Below are 15,212 nucleotides of genomic sequence, written 5' to 3' on the forward strand. Positions count from 1 at the left end.
GCATTTACACAGACTGTTTGAAGAAGCTGAAGTGCCATAAATGCTTACATCACAAAATTTAAAATGCATAAATAATTTTATAAGATTAATGTTTTAAATATTTTTGAACACACAAGTTAAAAATGTTGGGAAAAATGCAATACTTTTAAATATGAAACCAAACCACCAGTAAATGGCGGTAAATTACTGTTTTAATGAGCGAGTTATTAGTCTTTCATTGAAATGGCTGATTCATTCAAAACGAGGCGCTGATCAAAAGCATGATGGGAAACGACTGACTGACGACACATCTTAATGCGCATTGGTTCACACAACCGTGATGCTGCGTTCTCTTCTAAAATGTTTTATTTTTTTAATCTGATTTCATGCTATTATGTATTTAAATTGTGCATGAATATTCCCAAACACTATGACAGTGTGATCTCTGTGTGAGATATGTGATTGTTGTCATATTTTCTATAAAAATCTAAAATACATGTTAGAATTAAAATAAAAAAGGATGATAAATACGCCTTTCGTATGGAATTAAATAGCAAGCACTTTGAGTGTCTTGTTCATCATATTTATATTCATATAAAAGCAACAGAACTGAAATTATATCATGTCTCTCAGCAGCACAGCATATGAGTGAGAATAACGCGATATCTGCCTTTGATCTCGTAGGTATCTGCTCCACTTGGAGAGGGCAGAACTGTCTGTCTTGACTGCGCTTATTCCACTCCTCCCCTCACTGCAGCCGCCTACATTTCAGGCGAGGCCAGGCGCATCTCAAACAATGACTGGGTTACTGAATCATTGACTTACTTGATTCGTTCAAAAATGTGGATTCATTCAGTATCAAAACACGGCCGTGTTGCTCGGAGACACAAAACAGTTCTGCTGTGGCTTTGATTGAAACTTCGTCAGCGAACTTGAGCAAAAACAGTAAATATTGTATTACAAATTGCAAACTTTGTGTCTGCTTAACTCACAATGAAGAATTTCCACGCCGACGACATGTTTACATCCGTCAAAACGGACCGTCTGTGAGATGAGGTGTGTTCGGTTAAAGCAGCAGCGCGCAGACCTGGATTGTATTTCCATTTCTAGTTAAGCAGGAACAGTATTTTACATTACGAAATAAAAATGCTAAAAGGTTTTGTTCAGAAGATAAGGAGCACTGTGCTAATGAAAATAAATGTTCAATGACATGAAACAAGTCGCGCTTGAATCAAATACAGCTAAAGGTGTTGCCTAAACATTTCATTTCAGAACATGTTGTACTTTGTACAAAATTAAAGATTAAGGAAGGATTACTAATGTTTAATAAATTAACTTACCACAACATCGCCTTCTCGGAGAATCTCAACGGTCGTCACGTTCAGCCTGAAGAAGTGACCAGCGCCATTGTCAGAAGCGCGGGTAGATTAGACAGGAAGTGTAATACCGAATGTTTATTGAGAAATGTATTTGGTTTCATTAAAAATATATTGGAAAGAAATAATTACGGTATTTACCAGTTAGCAACATAAAAAAGAAAAAAATCAGGAAACCAAATTAAAACTAAAAATGTTGACTTTATTTTTTTCAACTGATTTGGAGTTTATGGAGGATTTGAATAATGGATTAAGATGGTAAATTGAGTAGTAAAACTGTTACAAATGTAAAACGTACTGGAAACATGTTTACAACTTCATTGTACGACAATGTTGTCAATTCACATTCAAAACAGCGCTGGTTTTAATAGCATTTTAAAGCTTGCAAAAATATGGTGTTTAATGCAATGCAAATCACATATGACCATGTTTTTGAGCTGAATCATATAAGTAGCAGCAAAAAACAGAACTAGGACGCATGGAGGGAAAGTGTAATGAACAGCAATGACTACACGTGGCTTTTAGGGCATTTAATTGGGACATTTTAATATCCCAGGTGATGACGTAATGACGTGTTGATTTCAAAGAATCACTAAAACGGTTCATTGTAAAGAACTGTTCAAAAGAACCGACTCCCGTGAATCAGTCACTCCTCACTATGCTAGTTTTGATTCGTGCTGCCTGGTGCTCAGCTCCGCCCTCGACTATCCGCACTGCTTGCTTGTGTTCGGCGCTGTTCAGGGTGAGTGAGTGGAGCACTGCGGTCGGTGTGGGACAGGCGCATAGCAACGGGGCTCTGGACGGTAAACTCAACAGATGAAGAAATGACTTCTGCTCATGCTCTGAGGTTTTTAAGCGCGACAGCTGATTGATTGTCAGGTTATCGTATGACCAGTGTGAAGAGAACGCTGGAGATAGTGGGTTTACGGTTCCCGCAGCAGACGCGCAAGTTGTTGTCAGTATTGCAGGTCAGGGAGCGAGCGAGTGAGTTTGGGTTGGAGTTAGCTTGCTGATACGCTAACCTTATACGCTTTTAAATTCATCGCAGCTTGGAAATATGGCTTTGCGAGCGAGAGCACTGTATGACTTTAATTCAGAAAACCCAGGAGAGATATCTGTGAAAGAGCAGGAGATTGTAACTCTGTACAGCGAGCAGGACATTGAGGGCTGGCTGGAGGGGATGAACAGCAGAGGGGAGAGAGGGCTCTTGCCTGCGTCCTACGTCGAGATATTGAGCAATGACACCGTCTTGTCTTTTAACAACAACTCTCGATATGCCAACATTCCCACTGGTGGTTTTGACTTAAAAAATCAGACTCAAGAGAGCTACAGCACTGCACCAGCATCCAGCTTCACAGCCTACCCTCCACTACCTCAGCAACAACAACAACATCATCCAGGGACTCCAGCCAGTGATGACGACTGGGATGATGACTGGGATGATCACTCATCTGTAGCTGATGAACCAGGGGTTGTTGGTGGAGGATATAGGAATTATGAAGGAAACGGACCCTCTAGCTACAGCATCTCCACCTCCTCCATGCCTAGAGGTGCACAGCAAGCCAAAAGTTCAGCAACGGTCAGCAAGAATCTGAACAGGTTCTCCACTTTCGTGAAGTCAGGCGGTGAGGCTTTTGTGCTGGGGGAAGCGTCCGGCTTTGTGAAGGATGGGGATAAAATCTGCGTTGTGATGGGTCAGTACGGTCCGGAGTGGCAGGAGAACCCGTACCCTTTTACTTGCACTATTGATGACCCCACCAAGCAGACCAAATTCAAAGGCATGAAGAGTTACATTTCCTACAAGCTGACACCCACCCACATGCAGAGCCAAGTCAATAGAAGATATAAGCATTTCGATTGGCTCTATGCCAGATTGGTGGAGAAGTTTCCTGTCATTTCAGTGCCGCACATCCCTGAAAAACAAGCCACTGGCCGCTTCGAAGAAGACTTCATTTCGAAAAGGAGAAGAGGGTTGATATGGTGGATGAATCATATGACCAGCCACCCTGTACTAGCCCGGTGTGACGTTTTCCAGCACTTCCTCACCTGCTCCAGCACGGATGAAAAATCTTGGAAGCAGGGGAAGAGGAAAGCCGAGAAGGACGAGATGGTCGGTGCTAACTTCTTCCTCACCATCAGCACTCCAGCAGCCCCTCTTGACCTGCAAGACGTTGAAAGCAGGATTGACGGATTCAAGGCTTTCACCAAGAAAATGGATGATAGCGTAATCCAAGTCAATGCCACTCTCAGCGAGTTCGCAAGGAAGCAGATAGCTGGGTTTAAGAAAGAGTATCAGAAAGTGGGACTGTCTTTTAAGTATCTAAGCCAAGCGTTCGAGATGGACCAGCAGTCGTACTCGGTCGATTTGAACCAAGCAATTGCATACACGGGGGAAGCCTATGAAGCTATTGGAGACTACTTTGTGGAGCAGCCTAAACAAGATGTGGACCCATTAATGGATTTGTTAGCCCTGTACCAAGGACACCTTACCAACTACCCTGATATCATCCATGTACAGAAAGGTATGCATTCGCTTATTTAATTGTATTATCATAATAGAAATATGCATGAAACTGTGTTTAGCCTGAGATCAGTGGGTATAACAGGGTCACCTGCTCTCAGAATAGTTTGCGTTGCTTGACTGATTTGTTTGAATTGAAGTGCCACTGATGAGTTCATTGGCCATCCTGGTTTCGTCTGACTGCTGAGTCACATGGGGTGAGCGGTTGCTGACGTGCTTTGTGTGTTTTTCCTGTGGCTGGTAAATCAGCCACATACAATGACAAAGACTGAAACTATTGACGTACTGCATTGTTCAAGGAAGGTTGACAGAGGAGTTTCAGTACACATGCAATCATTCAGTGAATGGCATTGATTTGAACATGTTATTGTGACACATTTCTGACACTTAACAGCTGATAATGTCCTTGATCGTATTACAAAACGAGAGTCTTTTATTTCATTTTATTTCAGATTAAAAGCGTAAAGGAATGCTTTATTTTTTTTAATCTGAAATCATGATGCTCCTGAATACAAATAAGGTCGTCTGAGGGTGCAGGAAGTGTAACGGTCACACCTTCAGCTGGTTGATTAACTGCTTGAATATTTATGATGCTTACATTAACATTTGCAGAGTTCCTACAGTCTGAGATCATTATTTAGATAGACTTCCTTTTTTGGCTCAGTCATTTTTAAGATGGAACCAATAGCTTGTAATGTAGCTCTCATAAAATGCATGATATCACATACATTCTTCAATCAAGACATTGTTCATTTTAAACAGGAGTGATTATAAAGTGTGTGTTTTATTGTCTTTTCTCAGTTTTGCTGCAGTTACATCATGAAGTAGACATGGTGTGTAACAAAATGAAATGGCCAAACAAAAATCCAAGGCTTCATTTTTGCCGTACTAAAAAGAATATATAAAGGGGAAAAAAATACATATACACTACCATTCAGAAGTTTTGGGGTCAGTAAGATTTTTTTTTTTTTTCAATACCTTTTTCACCAAGACATTTAAATATTTTATAATATAGCATTTATATACTGATTGTCTGGTATGTTTTTTTTTTTTAAGTGTCTGATTTGAATTATAGGAAACTTTGAATTTTACATGCTGTTTCAACAGTCCACATTTATGAGGCAACTCGGAACCACAACATGAATAAATAGTGTGCTTTTTTCAAAGCCCACAGAGATGTCTAAGAGCTACAGGGTAGCAGTATGCATTCATTTGTCTGCCATCTCCTTATGGGAATGTAGTAAATGTTTTGATCTTGTTGCTTTAAAAAAGTGGCCTAAATGTAGCTATATTTATTTTTATGAGAGTTAAATGTGTAAACCAGATGTTTAATGAGGTACAGACTGGTGCTGTAGACACCATCACTCTATTGTGACTCCACAATGCTTTGGAAAAATTGAAATGCTGTGTCGTACTTCCAGCAGAGAGGCCTCAGTCTGTGACAGATCCAGTTGACTGTCTAGCACTGAGGTCACCTGTGGCTTAATGAAGCCCATATGCCATACATGAGCATTTGCCAAAAGGTGTAGGCCTAGTGTATTTTAGCAAATTCTGATTGTCATTGTCACCATATAATGTTAGAATGGAGGAAATAGCCTTATTATAGATAAATGCTATAAAATGACATATTTTCTCCATTGTGCCTGTTGTTTCACCCACAATTTCACAGTTAACTTGAGCAAACATCTACGGGTTTTTTAAGAAACAATCATCCATTCCAGGCCTCAAATGATTCAGTAGAAAACTATGAGTCCAATTTCCATCACCTCTGTGACAAGAGTAAATACTGACATCAAGTCTTTGGAAACAAAACCCCTTGAGGAGTGTGTGGAGGCCATATAATAACCACTTCCTTCCTAATCTCCCCATAGACATTCAGTTATCTATCTTTCAGAAGTTATAATGATAATTTTGGCTTTGAATTCTGGTTGTATAGCTGTATTTGTTGCAGTTTCATCTTACTGTCATTTGCCATCTGTTTACCTACTCAAATGCTGTCACCCTTTTAATAAATCTCAGGGTGATAGGAAAATCAATACCATAAAACAACTGCACCTCAGCTATAGTCTACAACCAAATAAACCACATCACAACTCAGTAAACAACAGATGAAAGCTTCTGATTTGCTTTTACCTGTGTCAACCAATATAATGCTTTTGCTGTTTGTTTGTTTTTTTGTGAGATTATCAAATTTCAAGGCAGTCATAATGTCCACAGGGATAAATGATAGGGCTTTTTTTTATATAAAATACACACGAGCACAGCATGTATTGATTTGTCACTATAGAGCCTCCATTAGCAATGGAATTGAAGGTAGAGAGCCATTAGTGAACATACTGATGTTGGTATTAATGGGATCCTTTTTTCCCATTGCTTCTCTGTGATGTGCATTGAAGTATGTGGTTCTTTTGACAATGAGAGGAAATAATGACTCAGATGTGATGTGGTTATTATAGCTGGGGAATTTAGAGCATTGTGCATAGACCCTCAACCACACACAGCAAGGCTAGCTAAAACCTGTTGCTGTTTGACACATTTCCAGTGCTCATTGTGTTAGCAATGTCTAACGTTATATTTTGAGGTTAAGTGTGAAAAGACTCTCTTTCAGTGTAATTTACTTTGTCGCCTTTTTCTCTCTTTCATGAAACACAAGATTTTCTATAATGTGCTATCTTCCAAGTCTTCTGAAGCCAAAATATAGTTTTAGTGTAAGACAGAAGCTTCCTGCACATTTAATCTGAGAGTTATTTTCCCATCAGAAACAAGTGAGTTTTGAATGCATCTTCCAAAAGTATTTGTATCTTTAACAATTAACTTAATTACATGATTATTGTAGGTGTTTGTCTGAAGCACTGTGAAAGAAGCACCAGTCTTATTTAGTCCAGTCACGTCACACATTCCTCAGACATTTTCTTTAAACTGAAAATGATGTCATTATCTACCCACCCTTTTTTGTTTGTAGAACACAAAAGAACTTCTCTTTTTTTATATTTTATATTTACATTTATTATAACCCTTTTTAAAACAAAGAGCAATGGAATATATATTATTATTATTTTTATTTTTATTTTATTTTTAACCACTGTATTTTTAATTTATTAAGACAACAAATATTTTTTGTTTTGTTTTAACAGTCAAACACAAAATAAAATTTAAACGCATATCTCCTTTCTACGGAGCCCTGCACATGACATGCAATTTAAATTAAAATTGAAAGGAAACATATTGCTGCTGCTAGAGAGAATAAGATCCCTGTAGCAGATCTTGGCAGGTGGTGCTGGGGAGGCAGTGGGCTAAGATGAGGACCCCTCACAGCAAATGTTCAAATGTATAAATGTTCCTAGCCAGTCGGATTCACATACTCATTACTGTTTACCTAACCAGGACGTATTCAATAAAAGATGTGTCTGCACGCTGTGAGGGGTCCTCATCTTAGCCCACCGCCTCCCCAGCACCACCTGCCTAGATCTGCTACAGGGATCTTACTCTCTCTAGCAGCAGCAATATGTTTCCTTTTAATTTTATGATCTGACCATTAGCAGATCTAGTCCACCAAGACCAAACACACAGTAAAAACAGTAATTTTGTGAAATATAATCATTTAAAATAACTCTTTTCTATTTGAATGTTTTAAATAAATGTAATTTAATGTGATGGCAAAGCTAAATTTTCAGCAGCCATCAATATGCTGGTTTGGTGAAAAATGTATTACTACAAAACAGTATGTAATATTTTGGTAAAAACTGTTCGTTTTTTTCAGGATTCTTTGAATAAAAAGTTAAAAAATACTTGACACTAGTATTTTTTGTAGCAATCTCAAAAGTCTGCATGGTCACTTTTGATCAGTTAATTCATCTATGCTGAATAAAAGTATTGATTTAGTCTCTTGTATGACAAAGAGCAGCTGGAATATTCTGCTTAGTATTTTCTTTTGTGTTTTGCTGAAGGAAGAAAATAATGCATGGTTGGGAATGACATGAGTGTGAGTAACTGATGACGAAACATTAATGTTGGGGTGAAGGACCACATTAATCCATCAACCGTGAGGGGGAAGTACCTAATTACTACTTTAAGCCTTCACTGTCACTGCAGTTTATCAGTGAACATGATGATTAGAGTCATAAGATTCAGCCACCAAAGAAGAGACATCAGCCAAATGGGCTGAAAGCTAAAATGCATTGGTCTCTATTCTGGCAAATGTCTTCCAATTCACAGCTGATGACTTTTGTATTATCCTAATGCCTGTGAATATAATGGTGCAGTTCCAAAGCAAATTGGACTTGCTCTCACTCACTTTTGCCAGTGGTCTTCATTTGCCTTCTCATTTGTTTGAAAAGCCAAATAATTTCTTTGTTTGTAAGGCTGGAATATATAATCGGCCACCTGTGTTATCATCCAACCAAAGTCCCGTGTCAAATGTCATGATCCATGTCTGGGTAATATGGTCAGGGAATCAGTATGGGACTTGTTCTCTGGTCGCAGTTCAATGGCAGGACTGTGTTGTGTAATAGCACATATTACGTAATGCTTGAAGAGGTTCTGCAGCAGCAGGCTTTATAGTGGCCCAGTCGAGCACAGCTTCCCACGTGCGTCTCCTTTTTTCTCAGACCATTTCCATACAACTGGTTTGCGCTGCAGCCTTGTAGTAGCTCTTATGTTTGATATTCCTCCTACTAAAAGATGTTTTAATACATGATTGTTAGCGATAAATGTAGTTTAACTAAAGCCTTAATTGAGAGAACATGGTTTTTGTGGCTTGAATAATGCAAAATGTATTTGATTTAGATCTGTATCCTATTTTTAGTATGTACTATTATTAACTGAGGTGTTTGTTGTGTAATCTGTAAGATGTCAGATAAGTGGTCTCCACTCCAGCTCTGGACATGGTCTCAGGATGCTATGTTGTTTGTGTGTTAGAGTTTCATGGCTTTAAGGCCCTATGAAATCCGCTTTATTTTTTTTACGAATGCCATTTTCATTTTTCTGGATTCCGTCTTTTTCCATTTTCATTTTTCTAGACACTCTCTTTTAATGGTTAAATAAAATTTTATTAATCACGAAATCATGAATCTTACACAATTTAACAGCAATTTATTAAAATTTTAACAAAATTAAGTGTCACTCAAACTTTGTTTTATTTTTGCCAAATTCTGTTTTCCATTAATTTTTCTGTATTCCATTTTAATGGTTTCATTAAATGTTAATAATCAAAAGCATCTCTAAATAATTGATTTTTTATTTTTTATTTTATTTTATTTTTTTCCAGAAATACTGTTACTTTTTTTCTGGGAAATAAATTCTAGTCAGTATATTTTTTTTCTGGTAAATATTCCTTAAAAATAATGTTTTAATAATTTTATTAATAGTAGTAGTATTAGATACTAGTCCATTATCACGTTGTGATTTAAGTGTACTGACCTACTTCAGATTTATTCATCCAAAATTTGGCAAATTCCGTGACATTCTGTGTTATACAGTAAATTCCATTCCGCGATTCAGTCCGTGTTTTCTGCATCGTGGAAATTGTAGGGCCTTACTTTTTGTAGTCTGATTACTTTCTTATAACATGTAAAGTGACATGGTTATTAAATTTAAACTGTTATATTTTTACTTTTTTTTTCATTTTTTAGTTTACTGACTTTGCCTCGTTTTCCGAAGTCTAACTAAAGTCAAGTCTACAAAACTAATAAAGAAATGAAAATTCACCCCATTTTGTAAATGCATGTTGTTAATCATGTGAGCAAATTATCCATGCACATTTTTCATTTTCAAAAAATGTTTTGAGCTTGTAATGTTTAATCAAGATGTCTTAAACTCTGCCTTCTAGTGAAACTTCTCTCATCTCTTTCCATCATTTAGTTAACTTAAACCCCGCTCCTATACAAACGAATGCAAGCTTGCATTTATTTTTGAGTGCAGCAGCCACATCTTAAAATCCCCATTAAAACAACTAATGATAAGAAAAAAGTCTCTGCCCTACATTTTTGTTCCTTTTTTCAATAACCCGTTTCACTCGGATATACATCACAATACGAAAGAAAAGATCTGTCTCTACTTCCATTTTATTACGACTTTAAGCAATGTTAATTGTCAACAATGTGACATTTAGGTGTATCCAGTTTTTTTTACAATTGTGGTTCCTGTGTAAATACACTTGTCGCATTTAAAAGTCTAAAAAAACTTTACTGTATGTCAGAAAATGTCACAAGGGACAAACTTTGTCCACAGCAAAAACAACACAGTCCAATGTAAATAATGCCTGCAAGAGACTAGTGTTTCCACTTTCAAGGAAAGAGATGGTCTGAGTCAGATGATGGTGAAAAAAAAGTGATGCAAAAATAATTGAATGCATTCTATTCCTTAAAAAGAAACCTAATTAGTAAAGAGATTTTAACACTTCACATTTAAAAGTAATGTCTTTACTGTATTACTGTCTTTCATCTGTGACCTGCATCTTGTCTTCCTTTAAATACACTTGTCTTTCTCTTGTGTGCTCTTTTGAACTGCATTTGTGAGAGTCAGTATGGTCGTGTGTGTGTGTGTGTGTGTTTGAGGAATTTCAGGGATCTGGGTTACACTGAAGTGAAGGCTTCTTTGGCCAGAAGGCATAATGTGTGGAGTTTGGGGGGATGGGACGTTTGGGAATGTCTTGCATGTTTCTCCTCACTGAAGAGGGAAGTCAGCCATCTGTGCTCAATACTCCACTGATACACACACAGCTTTTAAAGTGAATGATTATACCATGACAGATCATGAGATTTAGTTACAGACTCTATACCTTTATTTGAATTTAAAGAACTGGAACAATTTCTGTAATTTTAGAGTAGGTTTAATTTAGTTTTATCAGTATATCGGTATTTTTTATATTTCAGTATGTATCACCCCACAGATTGTTATATCTGTCTTTGACTACAAGACAACACAATATATCTGAATCATCAAACTGAATCATCTTTAACATAATACCAAATTACCTTCAACGTTCTCATTCCAAGGATTATTTGTCAAATGCACAACAATTGCTGCTGCATTTAGCAGTAAATTGTAACGTGACTTTGAGCATTTATGATTCAGCTGCATTGATTGGAATAGACCGGCCCTTGTTAAGAAGTCACAGTTCGCACTTTTTATAGTTTCGTTTCAATTTCTTTTTTTTGTAAACTCTCCATTTTTATTTTTATGTTAGTTTTAATTGAAGTTGGGAAATGTGTTAGCTTTCTTATCTAATACCACAAAGCCACTTTCTCAAGTAAAGAAAGTATGTCTGACATGAGTAAAACAGGAACCCGAACATCCTGCAGGATGTCTTCATTCACAAACACAATAAACACTACCTTTCAAAAATTTGGGGTTGGTAAGATTTTTTTCACGTTTTGAAAGTCTCTATCCTTTACCAATATTTTTGGATCGTAAAACAGTAATATTGTGAAATATTCATATAATTTATAATAATAATTTTTAAAATAAATGTAATTACCGTATTGTCCTGAATATAAGACGACCCTGATTATAAGACGACCCCCCCTTTTTCCAGATGTACCTTTCGAAAAAGGCTTTTTGAAAACCAAATCTTGTTTTGTTTTGTTTTTCTCTGTAAAACACATTTTTTCTTAAATTATTTTCAAATTGCATATTTTTCCTATTTTAATTTTTGTTTTGAAAGTATGGTAAATACTGGTAAAATGTACCAACAATGACATTGAAAAATATACACTTTTTGATATACCATTGAAATAACAGGTAGCCCATCTGAATTATATAACATTTAGGCTATCCATCTCATAGTAGCCTACCAAAATTGTATTAACAGTAGAAGTGAAATCTTATTGTAGTCTTCAAATCTGGGTACTGTCTTCTATTTTAAAATCACTTACAGAGGAAGTTTGGTCCCATCAGGCTAACATGACCAAGTATAGGTCTCTGCAGCAAAGTAATGGGAGTTACCAGATCGGGGCGTTTTTTGACCATGTTACTTGATTGGCTGACGTCATAGTGACGGTAGGTTTAGGGGTGGGGTTAGGTCAGGGGGATCATTTTGATTGCATGATTTAGAAACACCCAGCAGCTTGAAAATGCCTAGCAATTCAGAAACACCCACTTTTGCTCTGCAGAGACCTCAATCTCTACATGACAGTCACGCGGGTCAATACGGTAATTTCAGGGATGGTAAAGCTGAATTTTCAGCTACCATTACTCCAGTCTTTAGTCTAATGATCACACAATCTTTCAGAAATCATTTTGTGATCAATTTTATTCATCCTTGCTGAATAAAAGTTGTTTTTTTTTACTATCCTACTGACCCCTGTAGTGTACACTGAGTGTTTACTTAACATCTCATATTTCACCAATATACAGTTTTCTCACCAGCATTTCTACACTCAAAGAACCAGTAACAGTACTTCCTTCCAGTTAGATGCACTTGTCTTTCCTTATAAGGTGGAAGATCCTGTTTGATGACTATGACTGTTATTATGTCAAGTAACACTAAGTAGTTCATTCTCATTTCCCGTCATTGTAATGTGAACTAAGCTGGTAAAAGTGACGTCTTTGACGTTCACACCGTAGTCTTTTTTTACAATTGCTCAAAACAGTTGTGTTGAGCATTTTGCTATGTATAGTTATACGTGTATTGTGTGTGATACTCAATTGTGATTGGTTAATCATGGCATTCTGCAGTCAAACATTTTTGTATAATGAAATTGGCAATTTATGTTGCAAAGCTAATTTCACATCTCTCGTATCACTCTGCAAGCTCTTTCCTTTCTCATAATAAAATAATCTCAAGTCAATATTCCATGAACACTTATTTTTTTAATTACTGAGTAGCCTTGTACATGGGGTAATGTACAGTCAGTTGGTCATTATAGTAAAATAAACACCCTCAGAGTGACCTTCTCACCCCATCTGGGTTTAATTTGTGACAATGACTGGCTTATAGTACGTTATTATATTGTATATGCTAGTGATAAACACTTCTCTTTTTCCTTCTTTATTTTTAGACTGCACTTTCGCAAGTGTTTTTCCCAGCTAAGTCATTTCCACTAAGAAAAAGGCAGCCCTGTCTGTTGCTGACCGTGCAAAAATGTTACCAATCTAGCACAGCCAAGCTGCTTTCTAAACAGTAAAACACATGATTTTTACTGCATTTCATGTAACTTCCATGTTCGAAGAGTTTGCAAGACTCTTTTGCAATAATGGCAGGGCTTGACGCAGATGCCACACTGCTCATTACTCATTTCCTTTACTTCCTCATGTAGACAAAAGATCTACAACAGATTTTAAACCAGCATTCATTTCAAATATACATTCAGAGGCACCAGCTGTAGTGAAATCTATTTTTTTGTATTAGATTGAAATGTGTTGGCTATATCAAAGCATTTATTAAAGTAAACAATCATTTAAAAAAACAAAAAATGAGCAAATTGTACAAATAAAAAAGAACAGAACAAAGACATGAAGAAATGAAATAGACAGTGTTAAGTTCTTTATCAGGAAGGTCTATTTACATAACTTATACTTCCCCAAACTATGAAAACACCTGGTCTAAAGCGTAGCAAACATGCCAGCGATAAATAGTAAATGATAAATATATCATAAAGGTGACATCCTGGTCTCTTCACATTCATGTAGAAGTACAGACTAGTATAACCTGTTGCCATTTATCATAACTTCCCTCTTGATTGAATCTGAGTCAATATTTAGTCTCATCCTGGTTCCACTCTCTTCACAGGTGCTCTGACGAAGGTGAAGGACAGCCAGAAGCATGTAGAGGAAGGGAAGATGGAGGGCCAGCAGGCAGATGGGATCAGGGAACGCTGCAACATCATCTCTTTCGCCACACTGGCTGAGATCCAGCACTTCCATCACACTCGAGTACGGGACTTCAAGTCCCAGATGCAACATTACCTACAGCAGCAGATCAGCTTCTTCCAGAAGGTCACAGGCAAGCTGGAGGAAGCACTGCAGAAGTACGACAATGCCTAAATGAACCCTGTTCAGATTGGACCGACAGAGCTTCACCTTAACTGGCAGACAGCCAGGCGAGAATTAGCCAGCCCCTAGCAATATACAACAAACCAAGAGTCTAAAATTTATGAAATCTATCCCCATACAATGAATGTCCATTATAAGGAACTGAAGATTGTTTGGGGTGAGTATATAGTGAGTTTGGACTGTGTTTTCCTCTGTGAAACTAATGAGGAATGTCTTCGATCCTGCTACTAATGTCATATTTTAAACGTGTTCTTCACACGGACGAATGAGATGTTGATATGACTCAAGGAGCTTGCGTGGCTCCTCTCTGCCACCTTTTAAGTACTCGAGACCCTCTTAGCCGTTCTTAGATGTTTACAGACCCAACAGAGCCGCTGTCTTCACTGTTGTGCCTTTCAATCTTGTGTCGTTGGTGTTTTTATAATTTCTTAAAAAGAACTATATATTATTCTTATTCCGAGATTTGTTTTTATGAGGTTTGATTTTATTATCTTATTCAGATGTCACTCCTGCTTAAAATGGCAGGCAAAGGACTGGCTGGCTCGTGTTTGGAGATAAGCGTGGGAGTAGCTGGACGTCATGCCCAAATTTGGTATCCCGTCTGATTTATTTCCCTTTCCCCTCCCCTTGATATTTTGGTTCCAGTGCAAAACAGAATGTGCATTTGAGAGAAAAATCAGTAGCCGTCGTCAGATCACCTGCCGTCACTTGGAGACAATTGAGCAGAAGCCTAAAAAAAATGTGTAAATGTGATGTAAACAGGAAGCACAACACACTCAGGATAACAAGAGTTCATTTTGGACACCATTTTTTCAGACATAATACTCAAAACTAATGGTCCCAAGGTGCTCAGAGAATCCAGTTTATTTTCTACTGCACGTTTTTACTTCTCAATGTGCAGGATAAACCACACCTAGATGTCCTGAATTGTTAAAGATTCCAAATAAACTGCTCACTTAACTGCTTGTTGCATTGAATATATTTTTGTATTGTATGTGTTCTGAGCTAGGCATTTCAAACAGCTTTCCTAAAAGAGCACATTTCATTCATCACCTTTGTTTTTTCCTCTTTCCCTGGTTTATTCAGCATATATGACCAATACTACGCAGTTTCTGTGCAAACGTGAGTGTTGTGTCGAAGGAAGGAGGAAAGCTTTTAAAAACGTATCTTCTTACTGGTGTTGCTGCATGAAATGTGAAAATGGATGCAGATGTTTATGTCAACACTATCATGAGGTTTGGCTGGAAACATATTTTCACCTTGTACATGATGATGTTGATAATAATAACAGACACTTGTGATTGTTCATTTACATCAGCAATAAAGAACATTGTCAACACTGA

The 15,212-nt window shown here is 37.2% G+C and overlaps 2 protein-coding genes across 14 annotated transcripts in view; one reads left to right on the plus strand and one right to left on the minus strand.

Moving 5' to 3' along the window:
• arl15a (ADP-ribosylation factor-like 15a) overlaps positions 1-1,448 on the minus strand; it is a 148,515-nt gene extending 147,067 nt beyond the window's left edge. For 3 of the 13 annotated variants that reach the window (XM_058775819.1, XM_058775810.1, XM_058775814.1), the window contains exon 1: positions 972-1,086. Coding sequence is in view for 3 of the 13 variants with exons in the window: in XM_058775806.1 (XP_058631789.1) it covers positions 972-1,083 (112 nt within the window). In the remaining 10 variants the exon portion in view is untranslated. Of the gene's footprint in view, positions 1-971; positions 1,087-1,319 lie in introns of those variants that run through there. The other 10 variants (XM_058775806.1, XM_058775809.1, XM_058775817.1 and 7 more) reach the window with 8 other exon arrangements.
• Positions 1,449-2,032: 584 nt separating this feature from the next.
• On the plus strand, positions 2,033-15,212 carry snx18a (sorting nexin 18a). Its single transcript, XM_058775805.1, has 2 exons — positions 2,033-3,877; positions 13,607-15,212. The coding sequence occupies exons 1-2, from the start codon at positions 2,413-2,415 to the stop codon at positions 13,858-13,860; spliced, it is 1,719 nt and encodes a 572-aa protein (XP_058631788.1). The 5' UTR covers positions 2,033-2,412; the 3' UTR covers positions 13,861-15,212.

This window comes from Onychostoma macrolepis, chromosome 05 (genome assembly GCF_012432095.1).
Source record: "Onychostoma macrolepis isolate SWU-2019 chromosome 05, ASM1243209v1, whole genome shotgun sequence".
NCBI lineage: Eukaryota > Metazoa > Chordata > Actinopteri > Cypriniformes > Cyprinidae > Onychostoma > Onychostoma macrolepis.

What these genes read in the sequence shown, in the direction of transcription:
- snx18a (XM_058775805.1), top strand. Translation starts at nt 2,413, where the DNA reads ATGGCTTTGCGAGCGAGAGCACTGTATGACTTTAATTCAGAAAACCCA. An exon ending in TATCATCCATGTACAGAAAG is followed by an intron (nt 3,878 to 13,606) that starts GTATGCATTCGC and finishes CTCTCTTCACAG; the next exon opens with GTGCTCTGACGAAGGTGAAG.